A 17,855-nucleotide genomic window follows, 5' to 3' on the forward strand; every position below is an offset into this window, starting at 1 on the left:
GTTACCTTTTTGTTTTGTTATTCAATACTTTTTAAATGTTACTTCAATCATCTTCATTTATGAGTTGTAAACTGTATGGTGTCAGTTTTTTGAATAACAAACGTACAATACAATATACATGTACTTTATTTAAAGTAAATGTATTCTATACTTTTAGATAAGCATGCCATAGAAATGAAGATAAAATACACAAAGGTGTTGAACATTAACAAATAAGGAAATTAAAAACTAAAAAATATACCAAAATTACAAACCTGTAAATTACAGCAATATTTGATTATATTGTATAATATTGCATACACTAGCACAATATAGCTATTGCATAAAACCCAGCACCAAAATAAGATTTAACATAAACGAAATACGTCACACATTACGCTGCAACACGTAATGCAAGCACCACAGTGGTTAAATTAAGAATATTCTATACATTACGTACATACATAATACATCTTTATTAAAGATGTTCGATGGGGATAGGATTAATTGTTTAAGTTAAAACCAGCTGTAACCAGTAAAATAAACATAAGCGGGTTTCCCTTTATTTTATTGAAATTTTCTTAAAAATTGAATACTGTACTATATGATCCCACTTAGTTCATAGACATCAATTATATATTTTATAAATGTTTTCTATAAAAGTTTAAAATTCCTAGAGTAATAATTGGAATTGATAGATAACATTATCCCAACAAAGTTATTATAAAGCTTTTCGTATGCTTGTTTTACTTGATTTTCGGCTGATCTCATTCTCATACCTCACTTTAAGTTTGTCTTTGTTTCAGTACTCTTTAGTCCGCGAAATATGCTTTATTCTAACGTATATATATATATATATATATATATATATATATATATATATATATATATACGTATATATAAAGTTATGACATTTCCATGACTTGAAATTCAAGAGAAAGGCATTTTATGATAATTTCCAACTCTGTTTCTTTGTGATGTAAAAAAATTTCATTGTTGACCCTAGATTTCTATATTTTCTATACATAATAAACAATGGACTGCTGCACTGGCTAGATGACGAGTGGTCTAATTAGGCGACTTCTCTTTTCATTAGTCAACGATACTCTAGAATCAACCCTCTAGATTATAATGATACGTCGCTTAGCTCCCGGCCGATTGCACTCCATAATGTGAATCGGTAGTGGTTTATCTTGGTCTCTTTGCTCATAGGAATGCGGCACATGTAACTTAAGGAGAGTTGTAATGTACTCACATTTAAATTTATTTCCATAATGTAGCCTTGGACCGTCGTGGGTCTCGAGTGAATTTGCTCGTTGAGTGAAGTTACCAAGACGTATCTGTTACCCTTTACTCTCTTTAAATATTATAAGATTTTAACTCACACAAGATTTGGAGCAGTTTCCCTTTGATCCGCTTTATATTTTGTGGAGTTCATCTTTCGCGACCCTGAACAGATGTAAATTCCCATGTATTGATTACCGGAGGACTCATAATCTGCTGTACCTTACTCTAATCTGTAAATGAGTCTATAGACAGTGTGTCGACCAAGTGACAGTCTTTTGGAAGGACGAGACATCTCAGTCGCATCGTGCCCTTTATTCTCTATGTAAAATTTCCCTTCCTAACCAAATTTACCCTCAACTTACAAAATAGTTCAGGAATATTCAGTGGTTTTCATCCTATAGACCGTTATCTTTGTGTTTGACCCATTGGATGTACATATTTCAGGTTTTTAAAATACATTATTCGGAAAATTTCAGGCCTGTTTAAAACATTTGTATTCCACAAAAACTAGTCCTTCTGATGATTGAATTGTTGTCCAACAGACATTCCTCCATCTAATAATGTGTAATGTAATGTGCTTGTATAGTGCAATATACAATACTGTAAGATAACCACCAGAGCTACAAGTGTGATCACACGGAGATCTTGTGTGTTGTCCAACAGACATTCCTCCATCTAATAATGTGTAATGTAATGTGCTTGTATAGTGCAATATACAATACTGTAAGATAACCACCAGAGCTACAAGTGTGATCACACGGAGATCTTGTGTGTTGTCCAACAGACATTCCTCCATCTAATAATGTGTAATGTAATGTGCTTGTATAGTGCAATATACAATACTGTAAGATAACCACCAGAGCTACAAAGTGTGATCACACGGAGATTAATGTTGATCTTGCCTACCCTGTTCCATCGTTGTTATATTGCCCTCTTTATGTCCTATTTTCCATTTGTTCAATTTGCCCATTCGATTATTAAAAACAGCATGCACTTAATCGAAACGTCACATTTAAGATACTAAAATGTTACTTAAGTTTTCTCTCAGTACCCTGCAATTATTTCAACACTTTTTCAGGGTTCAGGGTTTGGAGTAGAGTTCCAGGATGATATAACGAGGCCTCCGTTTATGGTAAGTTTCCTAAATTTTGGTTAGTGTAATTTGTTTACTTTTACTTGTGCGTGAGGGTTTTCTGTCAATAGTATACATAAGTGAGGTAAAGAATCTAGTATATTACTTAGTAAATATTCGTAAATATTTCTATGGTTAAAAACACACAGAACGTTGTACAGTTGTATTTAGAAACAATGAACATATAAACATGTTTTTATTAATGTGGGATTGGCCTTAAATGGTTTAATGGAGACGTTTGCTACCAAAGGTTACAGTAGTGTTGTGTGGTGTCCCTACATTAGACACTGTGCTGCTTGGTAGTTAAAATTTTATCTTTAAAAATAGACTGATATCTTTAAAAAAATCCATTCAGTTCATTAACAATCACTTTGTACTTTTGACTTATAACATTATATTATCGAAATGAATTAAAACATTAGTACACAAAACTTATCCAATAAATTAAGAGCATAAAGAATTGTATATTTGTTAATAATTGTATATTTAAAAATGATGGAATTAAAATTTTTAAATAAAACTATTTTAAAACTATGGAAATAACCAAATTTAGTTAAGAATTTATTGCATTGATTACAACATTTTACAAGAAATCTATTGTCACATGTATTTAGAGTTCAATTACTCTAAATTTGATACCCACTAAGTATTAGTAAACATTTAAATTCAGAGTTTTTGGTATCAAATAGTTTTATATGTTATTCAATAATTGAATTCACCCACTGACTGAAAATTGTATCCACTACATGTTGTGAGTAATCCTAAATACAGATATAGCGTTGTAGACTTTATGTTTCTGACAGTAGTCAGCATGCGAGTAGACCGCCACAGAGCATTGCGAGTAATTGCATTCACTGAATAGTTGATATAGGGACTTTGGACTGTGGGTAAAATTAAATACTCGCAACGCGATGTAAAATTTCATTTTATACAAAAATCCAAGTAAGGAATTTCGTTTATTGTGATGACGGACTAAATAAAATGTTGAACTAAAATAGTAAAATTATATAATAGTAAGATTAGTTGCTTTACCCACCAAAATCCTATCTCAATCTTTCTTCACCATATCTGCTGAGTGATATCTCCTAGTCCTATGTTATTATTTATTATCCCTAAATATACAAGTGGCCCTCACTCAGAACAATAATAGTAATAATAATTGTTTATTTTCCAGTCTGGGTCGATGTTTGCACGTAGAACTTGGGCAACTAGATCAAACGTAAGTATCTAAAAATAATGGGAGTAAACATAATTATTCATCGAGTAATATTGGTTAAAAATGTATGAGTTCTTGAAATTAAAATAAATAAACTTTTTTAATAACAAGTCATTCAGTTAGGTTAAACAATTGTTAAAATTGAAGCTAATTCAGTTAGTTAAATATTATGAATCAGTAAATGTAACGTAATGTATAATTAATATTTGTATTTTGCCAGCTATAATCGGCAGTTTCAACGTTTGTTAAATGATTTTTTTAAATAAAATTGTTTAGGTTTTAAACAATAATGTTGTCCTAATGTTTTATATTTTTATTTTTATTATTCATAATTTTAATAACCTTTACCTGTAATGTATGTTTGTACGGAGATTCCGTTCAAAGACGAAGTTAACGGCTTAACTAATGTTTAGTATGTGCTGTCATCATGTCAGCGATTCTGGTCTGCCAGTTGAGTTCCAGATAGTGACAATATACTACTGATTTTTGTGTGTATGAATATAGATGAAAGAGTAAGTTTAAACGTTTTTTCTAAAATATTTGATTACGTTTGTGTTACAGAGATTTGGATACGAACCTTACAGAAGATCCAGCGACAGAAGAAGGGTGAGATTTTCTATTGTTATTTTGTGATTTCGTTATTTATATTGTAAACGGTAAATTGCAGTAAAACTATTTAAATTAATTTATTTATTGCTAAATATATTGATTGAAATTATTTTTAAAAACTGCAAAGGAACATCATGAAACTCAATTCTCGTGCGGGTGTTGTATCAAAAGAACTTTAAATAAATATAATCTTAAATATCCAGGTAAGAACCTGAGTCGCTCTACAGTCTACAGTACATTCTCTAAGTAACAATTGTATAGTCTCTAGTATCCAACTTATACATGAAGGCTAACACATGCTGTTGAATATTCATTGTTATTTAGTATCAGTACTCACGAACTCGAATTGTAAAAAACATATTCTAAAACAGTTCGACACGCATTAAATTTGGTACAAAATGGATAACGAGAGGTATAAAATAAAATATTAAAATGGATGATAATTTTAAACCACGTGATAAATCATTTTTGAAGACTTTTGAGGGTCAATAAATAACCTTTAGACGACTGCAACAATTATGACTTCAATTTATAAAACAAGACAAGACAGATGGTTATGACACTTTTTATGCTCAATATTTTTTTAATAATAATTTTAGTGCATGAAACAATGATTGTTGGAAAATAGCATACAAACAAGGATTGGGGTATTAATTTGTCATATTAAATAAGTAAAACCAACCAAATACTAATAAGTAATTAAAACTGTCAAATGTTGTCAATGTTGTATCGTCGTGTCGAAATGCTATCTCTGTAGATTTGTTTCATTGGATATCTAAAGATGAGCCAGGAAAACATTTTTGACTGCTACTGAATCTTAACCCAGTAAACTGGGTTAAACTGTTTAATGTGGGAAAAAGATTCGTTTAGTTTCCTAAGATATGGTTGGAAATTTATTTTGGAGGAAAAGAGCGAAAGTGTCAGTTTAATATTCCAATTTAGTAGTTATATTGAGTATATATATATTTTACATATTGTTAAAATTATTCACTTAAGTTAATTTTAAAAAACCTTTTAAGGTACCTAGTAAAAGTTTTTTATATACGGCTCTACTGCATGTTTTGTTTTTTCAGCCCTACGGGTTTGGGAGATATGCGGCCGAGCGTCCACCTGTTCTTGGGGTAAATATTAATTTATTCCAAACTTGTAAATACAATTAAAGCCGAACTGAAAAACTTAAAGTAGAGTTTATAGAAAAAACTCGTGAAAAACTTCATAGCAATAGCATGTTTTACATGTACGCGCGTAAATAAGGTCTGGTTAGAAATAAGTGAGCTTCGGTAATTCAGTTTTGAGTCACAGTTTTGGCTTGCATTTAACACACAAGTCGAGCACTTGCCAAAGATCTCTTAGTCTAATTGTTGTTTACCTTGTGGTCAGCTGATGAATTAAAGAGAACAACGCTAAAATGTATTGGGACGACAATTATGCCATTAAATTTACTTCTCGACATGTTAAGGAAAGTTTAAGTGAGAGGTGGGAGGAATTCCCTGATGATGTCATATTTCTTCGTAAAGAGGAGTATAGTTTGATCTCTCTTTTTGAAACTAGCATGTATTAAAGATACACAGTTTGGAGATAGTGATAAAAATTGAGAAATGGTAAACTAGGGACAGGAAGTGAGGCCGTCCCTTCATTGCGTCATCTCCGCAATCATTGAAACGCGTTTCACTTCAATACAGCTATATCGATGTTAAATTAATCAAAAGAAAATTGGTGATTTGTTTATAAAATCTTGATATTGCTCATTAATTTCACTACTTTCCATGTAGAGGACTAGAATAAAGAAAACTTAAATAAAAGATTACAACGAAAAGTTAGTACAGTATCCTAATGACTGCCAAGCTACGTAGATGGTCGCTTAAGTGAATGTCAGCTGCCATATTGTATTAGTGTGCGCGGTCAGACATCCTGTGGTCCGTTAATCCTTGGTGTCAAAAGCCACAACTATATAACCTGGGTTTGGTTATTATATTAAGTAGTCTTATTATCAACAACCTTATTACATCATAGTTATAATAACTATTTTATGTTATTTAATTGCAATTAACATTGAATCACAATTATTGAAATTACATTAAATTAGGCTATTGCCACGTATACGAATTTAATGAATATAAATAAAAATAGTTTGACAGGCATTTGGTCTTCCGATCATATGTTAGTTTGGTTATTTAAACACTTATGTGAAAGAAAAAGCCAAATCCAAAATAAATGAATCGTAAAAAGTAAGGGCTCTGTGGTTCGAGTCCCGGCGGAGCAAGTACTTTTTGTGATTTAATGTTTATTGAAATTAAATTAAATTAGGCTATTGCCACTTTTACAAATTTAATGAATATTTTACGTTATTAATATATTAGTTAGGTATACTATGTAATTTTTATCATAGTAATTTATTAATTAAATTGTGTTATTAATTGCTTTTAATAATATATATATATATATATATATATATATATATATATATATAATATTATTATTGTATATTATATAAAATATATTATATATAATTAAATTGGGTGGTTAATTGCTTTCTCTTATATATATAAATAAATACTCAATTCATTGTAAATGAGAAAAGAAATGTGTACCAGTATACCTCCTTGACAGTAAAGCAGATTGTTTATTGTTCAATAACATTATACGACTGATTACTGTGTTTCAGGACTTTGGAGAATTCAAGCCATACAGAAGACTGAACGATGGAAATTACGTAAGAGTTTTTTTGAATTGATAGTTTTTGAGTACAAAGATATTTTAGCCATATACTTCCACAATTTTGTCCTGTTTTGATATACAATAAACATTACATGTAAAACGTTTTCAGTTTCTTAATTTTTTTATTGTATGTTCAAGATTGTCTTTACTAATTAAGAGTTTTGAATCCATGCTCACATTTTGCTTGCAATAACTAAGAATGTATTAAACTTGTTTGTTAATTATGTTCAAAACACTCTATAGTATATAAAGTTAAAGTTTCCCCCCAAAATATAGTTGTTTACAGCTCCTTTTAGTTGCTTGAAAATGCTATGTATACATTAGTTGCTATATTAAAATAAAACTGTAGGCCCACTGAAAACAAGGATATTTACCTAAGTATTATTGACTATGATGTTATTCTAATATATTTTATTCCTTGCTTATAAATAGAATATTGTGACACGCCGATGAAGTACAAAGTAGTGTCTGACCAAACATACAATAAATTTGTTCTATACAGTATACTTACAATAATAATAATAATAATAATAATAATAATAATAATAATAATAATACATATTTCCTACAGAAAATATTGTTCATAAATGGCAACTATATCTCTAGATCATCATTCTAGATGCTTATTCATTACAATCTAAATAAAATATTCTACAATGTTATTTTAGTAAGTAACTTTTTTGTTATATTTGCGTTGTCTTTTCCAGGTTCCTTTCAACTATTCGAGACCCACCCGATCCTATACGTTTCCCCCACGGGTAAGACATTGTTTGTTTTTGGCTAATTGATTTATATTTCATAATACAAATAATATAAACAAGTAAGATATTTGTTATCTTATCTCCACTGAGAATTTAAATACAATGAAATTAGGTGGATTAGAAGTTAATCAGTTTATCTGTATGCGATGTTGTCATAAGTTCTGAGAAGTTTTTATAGGAACTTACAAAACGCTTTTAGTGATAAATTCTAAATCAATAAACAAAAATTTTTGCTTATTACATATTTTTGTTAAAAGCTATTTAGTTTATCTCACAACTTTGATTTTCCTTTTTTTATCCACAATTCTGCAGATGTTGGTCCTCTAGTGTAAATGTCTGTCTATTACCTTCAATATGGTACATAAAGGAAAATAAAATGGTATACACGCAATTAGAATTGGCATTAATATATTTTCAGTTACGACTGGCTATAAAGAACGCAACTTACTACAGAAAATCATTCAGACGTTCGAGTTACCCAGGCTACACACTCCCTACCCTGCCTGTGAGTATCTTGTATTTCATATTGGTAATTAATTTCGATTGAATTAGTAAATACTCTAGCCTTGCTGTTTAATGACTCTTAGTAACTAGGTGAAGTAGTGCTGTTATAAATATACACCACTAATGTATTCATTGAGTCCTTTATGTTTGAAGAATATTTATTCATGTAAGAATACAATTTTAAGTATAGTTTTCAAACTCGGCTTAAAAATATCGATGACTGTTTCAATATTTCAATGTAATAATTAATATAAGAAAATGAATAACAGCAAAAGAAAGATTAGGAGGTGAAACACCGCTATTTATTCAGAAATTGATAAATATATTAATTTTTAATTTGTAAAGATTGGATGAAAATCAAGTGCTAACATACGAATTTACTATTTACATTTTTTATAAACACACAGATTTAAAACACAATAGTTTGAAACTTAAAACACATAAATGTGTACAGAAGCTAAGCTAAATGATGTACGTATGATGTAACTGAAATTGTTCTAACTACTTATTTATTTATAATATCCTGAATGTCTGAAGTATTTTATATCCTGTATGTCTTTATTGAAAAAGCAGTGGCTAGAACAGTTTACACTAACTATAATATGTAACCTACAACAGTTTTTGACAGTGCATGATAAAGGATAGGCTAGACAAAGTGCCGAATCGATGTAAGTTGTTATAGAATCATAACTGGACTTTTATTGCCATTTCAAACTCTGAGAAGTAGCAGTAACATATTTTAATCAACGCAAAATATTAAATGTAAAAACAATTCAGGGTTTTTCCTTAATATTATGTAGGGAGTAGTTGACATTACAAACATTTTTCTAATGATTCAAAGAAATTCATATAAATTCGTGTGTGTAGAAAATAAATGATACAGAAAAAAAACATTTACAATATAAATCAGAGAAGAGATTAAATGTCTTAAAAGTAATATTTGATACACAAACTTCAGAGAGCAAGCAACAACTCTTATTTTAAAAACAATAACAAATTTAATGAACTGTTAGATTTCAATAATTGATTGAACTAGTAGAATTATCACACAAAGTTAGGGTAGTTTCCAATACTCATTGAAAAATCAGAAAGTCTCTGCTTACATTTTAATTCATATAATTAAAATCTACAACTGTCTATTTAACGTAAAGGATATAACAATTGAATTTATGTGAAGTACAATGTATTTTAATTAATTTGTGCATACTGTTTTAGAGCATTGGGTTGGAAGCATTCATGGCCCATAAGCAAGATTACTACGGGAATCCGGTTAGTGAAAGTTTTATTTTTCTTTAATTTTTTATAACTATTAAAATAGGTAGCTAAAACTTGATATTGCAAATATGATTATGAGTAGAAGTTATTAAATAGTTTTAAATTACTCTATATTTTATATAAGATTTATTGCTTACCCAGGAAGTGCTATTTTGTACATTTTCAAGGTCTGGTATGGCAAGAACTATGCGTGAGGTTATCCTGAACTTGACTCACCGATATATGTTAGTTTGATACAATGTTCTATCTCTACTGAACAGTTTCTAGTAATTTTTATCCTGTTTTTGTTATAGATATTTAAGCACGATTGTGTCTAAATATGTCCGATAGTACTGTTACTCTTGTAAAACTGTAGAAGGAAATTAAAATTAGGCATTCAAAGTCTTAGACCGATTTCAAGAGTTATGTTCACAAACCAGCAATTTTGAATTTGTTCTTATGGCAGTGAACATTTGAGAATTGTGCCAATATCCTCAGTACGAAGCTCTGCAGTATAACGTCTGAGAAAACCTTGTGTTCATGAAGTTGCAATTTAATACATGCAGTCTTTACAACATGTGTACAAAATAGAAAAGATTTTAAAAATATGGTTTATTTTTTAAAAGTATAATTAATTTATTCTCCCAATAATGGTATTTTCTAGCCATAACATTTTTTTAAATCTTAGCAATTACTAAAAAAGTGCATTGTCTCAAATGTTATGTATTTTTGTGAATATAATACTTTTTGATCGCAAATTATTACATTTGTTTAGTGTGTTTTATTTTCAGTGCATTTCTATGTCACAAATTAGAGTACGGAATGTGAATTGTTATTCGGGCTGCCTTCCTAAAAGCTTTTATATTTTAAATTTAATTACTTTGAATTTATCAGATTAGTAAATATGGGTTAAAAACCCTGTTGCTATCCTTAGTTTGTATTAATTTACTATACTTATGCTTATTTTATTATATCCTATAGGTTTATGCCATAAATCTTTAAGATATTTTTATTATTTTCCTATGCGAGGTCACCTGGTAAAGATTTGAATAAATGGGGAACAACTAAAATACCAAAAATACGCTAACTGTAGCCTCTCCTCTCCATATCCTTAACGTATTTTGAAATATCAATATATATTGATACATAAACCTGTTTAATTGATGGAAAGTATAAAGTGAGTGCATTAAAACTCTGGCTGCTGCAATACTGTTTTACCCATTGAAACATTTATTCATACCTAATTTGTGCAAATATAACATGTTGACTCATTTCTGTGTTGGTCTTGTATTAATAATTGTCTTTGGTGAGTACAGATCACACCCAAGGGAAGGATAATGAATCTTCAGGACCTCAAGAATCTGTTCACCGTCGCTCCGGAGGGTGAGGGAGTCGAGGCAGTAGAAGCAGTCACTGCTCCTATAGTTGTTACTGAAGTACCTGAGGAGAAGAAGGGACTCGTGCCAAGAATTACGCCTGTAAGTATTCCCTTCCATTGTGAAAAAAACAGCCTTCAATGAAAATATTTTCGCTGCAATATAATATATATATATATATATATATATATATATATATATATATATATATATATATATAAAACAGCTAAAAGTATTTTCAAAATGATCGTCGATTCTAAAAATATAGAACAGAAGTTGCAAAATTGAATGCATGCATATATTTAGGTAGTTAACTCCCAATCGGTTTAAAATGGAAAAAAAGGAACAAAGATGTGAAAACGCAGGGATATCAATTACTTAATTACAATCAGAATGCACTATTGAAGTATTAATTTTTAATGTTTATGCTAATGTTGATATTGAATTTGAAGAATCTTTAAATGGCATTAAAAACCGAAAATTGATATTAGTATCGCTTATTGCTATAAAAGAACTTTATCATAAAATTATATAACTCCTGTAGAAAACATAATTATTTATGTTAATTTTATTAATATTAATAAAGTATTAAAATATATGCATATTAATGAAGTTGTTGGTTTCTTTGAGTACTCTTTCCTATTTAATTGTTCTTTAGACTTTCTGGGTGGTTTATATGTTTAAAAATCAATTTCCTGTTTTCGTATGTAACTTTTATTACTACGTGGATGATATGGAGGCTTTAGGCCATCTTTAGGTAGCAAAGAAATGGAATTTGGTATTGACGACTCTAATTCAGCAGTCTAACTATTTTCTGATGTATGAATCCCTGTGGTTCAGACTCTGCGTACAAATTTTGGATCCCTTGGTTGTACTGGTAATTCTTTCTCAACTCTTGGTAGGAAACATCAGATCTTAGCCAGTATAATAATTACGATAATCACGTATTGGAGGCTTTTGATTTTCATTACCAGTAGTGGCTTAGTGGTAATGATTAGTTCTGGTAGCATTTAATTATACAACGATGCAAGTTTATATCCTCTGTTCTACGTTGTTGCTTCCACAGAAACCCAAGGGGATGACGGCCAGAGAGGCTATGAGGGCTGCAGCGAGGGAAGCTATCAAGGAGACGGAGTTGGAGGCGTGGGAGGCGGGAGAGGGCCGGCGGAGACGTGGTGGCAGGAGGGTAGGAGGAGCGGGCCCCTTCGTCAGAAGAGGCGGGGCCCGTGGCACTGGGCAGGTGAGAGACTTCAGTTTGAAGTACACTGTGACATGAACAAAAGAACCTCATTTAAATACAGTTGTCATGCTTCTTAAAGTTCTTTTGGCTTTTAAATTTACATTTATCCTTATAATTTAGAATTAGGTATAGAGTAGACATTGAAAATATAGTTCTGGAGTTTCAAACAAAAAAAAAAAATTCTCATTGTTTTGTAACCGAAATTAAACTAAGGCACATTATTTTGACTAACAATTACCATTATACAAGTAGAGCTTAAATCAAACTGACTGTTCTGTACGACCAAGATTAATCCTCACAGAGTTATTGAAATATAATTAAGAGATTTAAAAATTCTTTAATATAAAACACAGGATTTATTTCCCCCTACACATTTAATAATCAGCTTAGGATTGTAGAGCTTTTCATTGAGGTATATTGTTTGGCAATAATCCAAAATTATTAACTCTGAATATTTATTATAATATTATTGAATGCTGTACTACCTTTCAATAACAATGTCAAGTTATGCAGCACGTTATTTTCAAAACTTGATTCCAACTCAATGTCTTTATTTACCAAAAAACATTTCATAGGGTGGGTAAATTTTTTGGATCTGTTATAATTTTTCCTTTTCAGAGGAACTTCCGGAGGATGAAAAGGTCCGTGGAGGAGGATGCTGCGTGGCTCGAGAAACAGAAGATGTTGAGACAGGAGTTGTACGACAGTGGGGATTATTTAACAGGTATCTGGATACTGACTGAAAGGACGAAACATGTTACTGAAATGGGTGTTTATTCCCAAAATAAAAAAATCACATTTTGTGTTAGTTTTCTTGTTTTTAATGCATGAAGCCGAATATTATGTTTTTATCTCGGAAAAAAAGTTTTTGAAATGTTAAATTTAGATTGATTTTTAGGTTTAATAAACTCAGCTTTCAATAAAAATTTATAAATCTATTATTTTCAAAAACATTCTCTTTTTTTGTTTTATACTGACAGCAGGACCTAATGACTATTTCTTGACACTGCCTATTGCCAATACTGTAAGATGCCCATCTTAAATACCTCATAAGTGTTCTTACCATACGTTTCCCATTTGGTAGATTATGTAAATAAAACTGAGTAATGTAGTTTGTAAAATAAAACATTTTCAATGTTTCTATTCTTGTTTTTGTTCTTTGGAGCAAGAAGCTGGACATATATGTGCAGAGCTTTCCAAGTGATGGAATATGTGTGGTGGTGAATTGGGGGCTGTCTCTCAGCCATCACTCTCTGTGAAGCGGGGAGGGGTTCATACTTCTCTTATTCCTGCTCATACCCTTTGGCATTTCGTTCTACTTATTATCCTCTGCGAGCGAAGAGTATTGGAGGGGCAGTTTTTTCTAGACGATCCTTGGGTTGTAAACATATGTGCTTACATCATATTTCCTTGTATCAAGCCTATCCTACTATACTGGTATAAACCAGCCAAAATTAATCTTTCTGGAAGATATCTAATGTATAAAGTTAATCATCCACCTGAGGATGACATAGGTTTGCATCTATTGAAACGTTAGTGTTTCTGTTTTAGTTGCACTTAACTATAAAATGTCTACAAGGTTTTGGTGCGTTTCCAATGAAACGAATGAAAGAGAAACGTACATGTATTTTGTTTTTAAAAGGATAACAGATTTATATTATTTTCTGTTTTTTGCCATGTACGGCTGTGTTGGTGTAGTATAGCACATTTCTGTGTCAGGGCCTGGGGCACAATCTACCTCATCATCGTCAGCGGGGCGGCCCCGTCGTGGCCCTCGCAGTAAGGCAGAGCCCCCGCTGAGGATGAGACGGGTTCTACTGCGGCGGGGCAAGGGCAGGCCGCTACGTCATAGCTAGCACCTACATCCACAGGTAACAGGTAACCAGGCTCATAGCTATCTATGTTGGTAATTTAGTTGTGAAACTATTAAAATATTAGCTTTATCAATTTACACTCAAAGACCTTAGATCTCATTAGGCCTTATAAGGACTAATCTAAGGAGATATTCGCCACCTCTGTATTGCATAACATACAACAAAATAAACGCCCATAAAATTCTTCCTGGCTATTCTACAGGTCTTGTTGGTGGTACTAACGTGTTCATTTTGGTTACTTTTTAGTTCGATAAGCTTTTGTTTAGACCCAGAATGTTAATGTTGTTTCCAAATTTTATTAACACATTTTATATTTTATAATTCAATTTATAAATTTTATAATTTTATTATTCAAATAAGAAAAGTGAAACTTTTTGTAAAGTTGTACAAGATGATTATTGTAGGGTGGTAAATTTCTAAAAATATTGAAATAATGAAAAAATTCTGTTTGTAGCGTATATGTAAGAACGCGGATACTCTGTTATATTTTTTTATGTATACACAGGAAGGAATACACACAGCATAGTATTTACTTATTTTCAAAAGTTTACGATGAGATGCTAAAACTAAAACTATAAATATGGTAGAATCGTGTTCATTAAATTTTTTAAATTCTGTTATTATTAATCTATGATATCAATGTGTTGTTCTAGACACTTATTGAGATATAATTAATAATTTTTTGAATAGTTTAAAACAAAAATATTTACAAATACACAATATTAATAAACATTCACTTTTAAATAAAATAACCTAAACGTTTTAGTATCAATTAGGGTTGTAAGTATAAGATAAACCCAATAAGCTTTCAAACTAAATAAAATACAATCGAAGTTAAATGCATAAATTTGTTATTTAATCCTTATTGAATATGCATACTAAACAGAATAATTAGTGCCTTTAGAAACGAGACTTGGTGAGTAGACTACTGCTGCCATATTGCAGTCTACTATTTGAAGGAACCAGCTGAAATCGCATACTTTTGAATGATTATAAATAAATGAAGACTGGATCTTCATTTTTCTTTTATCAATGTGCACCTGGTGTGAACCAAAAAGAATTTTAAAACTATCTGTTATTTATTTACGAAGTTATTTGAAGCCCTAATTAATGAAATTACATCATTTTATATTTATTTGACCAAAGTGGGGTTACATATCACAATCTTATGTATTCATATTATATATATTGCATTTGTTATTAATTCAACACACATTTCTCTAACATTAAAAGATTTAAACTATTCCACATACAGCGAATTACAAGAGAAAATAAATAAAGCTAATGCAATCTTAAAATAAAAAAAAACCTATAAAATCAATTCATCTGAAAAAGAACTGAAAGTTATAGTTAATACGATATATTCTCTTAATATGAACTTATTTGCAATAAAATTTAAAAACGAATATGATCCTGAATATGGAGTTTATGAAATGTTTTACAAACGATAAATAAAAAAAGTTGAATTATTTTTATACTTATTAACTAACAATTAATATTACCATAACCATTATTATTTAGCCATTTAATAATAATAATTTGTACAAATACCCTATGTGTAGCATGCGAAATGAAACAAATCATTGTTATTAAAAAAATCATACTATTTCATTTGATATATTTTAATTTTATTAAAATGTAAACATTAAGATAGCAGATAGTATTCGAAACATCATCGTTCAGGCCTAAATTAAAAATATGCTAAAAAAATAATAACTTTTAAACATTTTTGCTTGTCCTCTTGGTTATTTATTGAGAATTAATTAATTAATAGTTAATATTCTGTTAGAGACCATCACTTCAATTGTTAAATTCTTGTATTAAGATTTGGATTCACTGACATAATATATCCAGTGGTATCTGCGACTTAAATCAAATTAAAACTTTCTTACACTCGAGATTAAATATTAGAGGAAACGAAACTAACTTTATAACTTTCAAGATACAATCACAAATTTATAATAAAAAAATGAGAAATTAGAAGATAAGCATGGCATTACAAGAGATAAGGCGTAGAGTAACAAGAAAAGGAATATAAAGAAAGAATATCAAATGTGAAAGTTGAGTTTAGCTCCTTTTAACATTCATCTTAGTGAAAGTTATGTGTATAATATAAGACATGGAGTATGAAAATAAATTCTAGAATAAGGCACACTCACTTATCTTTTCATTTTATTCTCTTCATTAATTCCAGTTAATGTAAAAATAGCATGTTCTTGTAATAATAACAAAAATAATAGTAATAGTTACCTTTTTCAGTTAAATTACTTGTAAAAATGCAAACACAGTTTGATCTATTATTTGTCACCTGTTTGACGTGAAACAATGTCTGCTTACGTACTATATTATTAGCAGATGTGTACTAGTGTACTTAAAGTACTAGTATGAATAGTAATATAACATATGAAAATAACAATGGTGTAAATTTTAAAGATATAATAAAGAGCTATATAACAGTACCAATAATAACAGTATAGTATTACTTATAGTAATTGTAATAATAAAATAAAATCTTTTTTAGTTGCTTATGTGGCTGTGAAAAGAAACGAACCAAGATGAGGAACAGAGATGTCTGCTGAAGTCAAATACTGTGAGCAGCCAAAACATCATGATTTTGAAAAACTTGTCACTAACGTTCATGGCATGACATTGAAATTTCATTTTAAATCAGAAGAAATGCCGTAAATCAAGTAAAACTTGAAACGATTTGATCAAACTCAGTAATTCAATAGCTTACTGTGAAGGATGTCAGCATATTTTTTTATACTATTTCAATTGTTTTTGTAACAAACTGTACATAAAATTTTTAAGGTTGTACAACTGGTGTTTTATTTCTTGACCCCAGTATGCTCTCCAGCTCTCCATATAATTACTTTCTTTTTTAGTAAATCCTTAGATGTCTGGACATTTTGTGCAGCCTGCGTTTGTCAGTTTTACTCTCGCCCTATTGGCTGCCCCACTCAACAATAAAGGTGCGAAGTTGATCATATACGCGATTACTGTACTTTCTCGTTGTACGTTTCAATGTAATCACGAACCTTTGCTCATCTGCTTCATTATCAATACATTGTCATGTAATTCGGGTTAAAATATTTACACTGCGTTTCAAATTTCGATTATTGTTTGTTGCTTCTGAATGGAAATAATTATCAATGGTCAAGTGCAACACCCAACTTTTGAAGCCGAAAGACAGGATTTATATAATTTCAGCACTCAATCCTCTTGTAGAAATTAAGTTCCTAAGAACTAGAAGAGAAGAGTGATGTTGGCAACACTAGTAATGAGAAAGTAAAAGATAGATTAAATGAAGAACATCATAATATAATATGAGAGATTGGATTGAACGCTAATTATTCCTCAAATTATCGAAACACATTTATAAATACATTTCTTTAATAATTAGTTATAACTTTGTTTCGTGATAAAAGTATGTAAATATATTAAAAATAACATTCATTTTAAGTAGATTGAGGATAAGATAGGGCAGTATCATAGTAGATGGTAGGGGTGTTACATCATTAAAAAAAATACGAAAGTAAAATATATATGAAAAAAATAAATGTATAGTAAAAAAGAAAATTATACATTCAAAGAAAGTGCGGATAGAGTGAGTTATCCCCGTTATTTATAAGATAATCAACGGTTATACTTCTATTTTGGAGCTGTTCCCGTCGTCATGTACCCAAGACGTTTTGTTTTTGTTGCTTCTAAGAAGGAATTTATAAGAAAATCAAATTGTCCGTTACTTGCTTCCATACCAATCTTCATATTTGAATGGAAAGGATGCTTTAGTAATATTGAAGGACAAAAAATCTGATTCGATCCTGATTTACATCCTATGAAAGGTTCGAGTACTGTTATATGAGAATGATGGGTGATAATTTTTAGACATTTATATGTTTTGG

At 30.2% G+C, this 17,855-nt stretch overlaps 1 protein-coding gene across 3 annotated transcripts in view; it reads left to right on the forward strand.

The window, feature by feature from the left end:
* The window catches only part of LOC124354556 (serine/arginine repetitive matrix protein 1-like), a 53,286-nt gene extending 36,519 nt beyond the window's left edge, over window positions 1–16,767 (forward strand). For 2 of the 3 annotated variants that reach the window (XM_046805108.1, XM_046805105.1), the window contains 13 exons: window positions 2,345–2,398; window positions 3,573–3,617; window positions 4,176–4,220; window positions 5,297–5,344; window positions 6,889–6,936; window positions 7,649–7,699; window positions 8,121–8,207; window positions 9,422–9,475; window positions 10,777–10,938; window positions 11,903–12,076; window positions 12,695–12,800; window positions 13,796–13,947; window positions 16,472–16,767. In XM_046805108.1, the coding sequence (XP_046661064.1) occupies window positions 2,345–2,398; window positions 3,573–3,617; window positions 4,176–4,220; window positions 5,297–5,344; window positions 6,889–6,936; window positions 7,649–7,699; window positions 8,121–8,207; window positions 9,422–9,475; window positions 10,777–10,938; window positions 11,903–12,076; window positions 12,695–12,800; window positions 13,796–13,932 (1,011 nt within the window). In that variant the 3' untranslated portion in view covers window positions 13,933–13,947; window positions 16,472–16,767. Of the gene's footprint in view, window positions 1–2,344; window positions 2,399–3,572; window positions 3,618–4,175; window positions 4,221–5,296; window positions 5,345–6,888; window positions 6,937–7,648; window positions 7,700–8,120; window positions 8,208–9,421; window positions 9,476–10,776; window positions 10,939–11,902; window positions 12,077–12,694; window positions 12,801–13,795; window positions 13,955–16,471 lie in introns of all 3 variants that reach the window. The other variant, XM_046805106.1, reaches the window with a different exon arrangement.
* The last annotated feature ends 1,088 nt before the right edge of the window (window positions 16,768–17,855 follow it).

Source organism: Homalodisca vitripennis, chromosome 2, assembly GCF_021130785.1.
Source record: "Homalodisca vitripennis isolate AUS2020 chromosome 2, UT_GWSS_2.1, whole genome shotgun sequence".
Taxonomy (NCBI): domain Eukaryota; kingdom Metazoa; phylum Arthropoda; class Insecta; order Hemiptera; family Cicadellidae; genus Homalodisca; species Homalodisca vitripennis.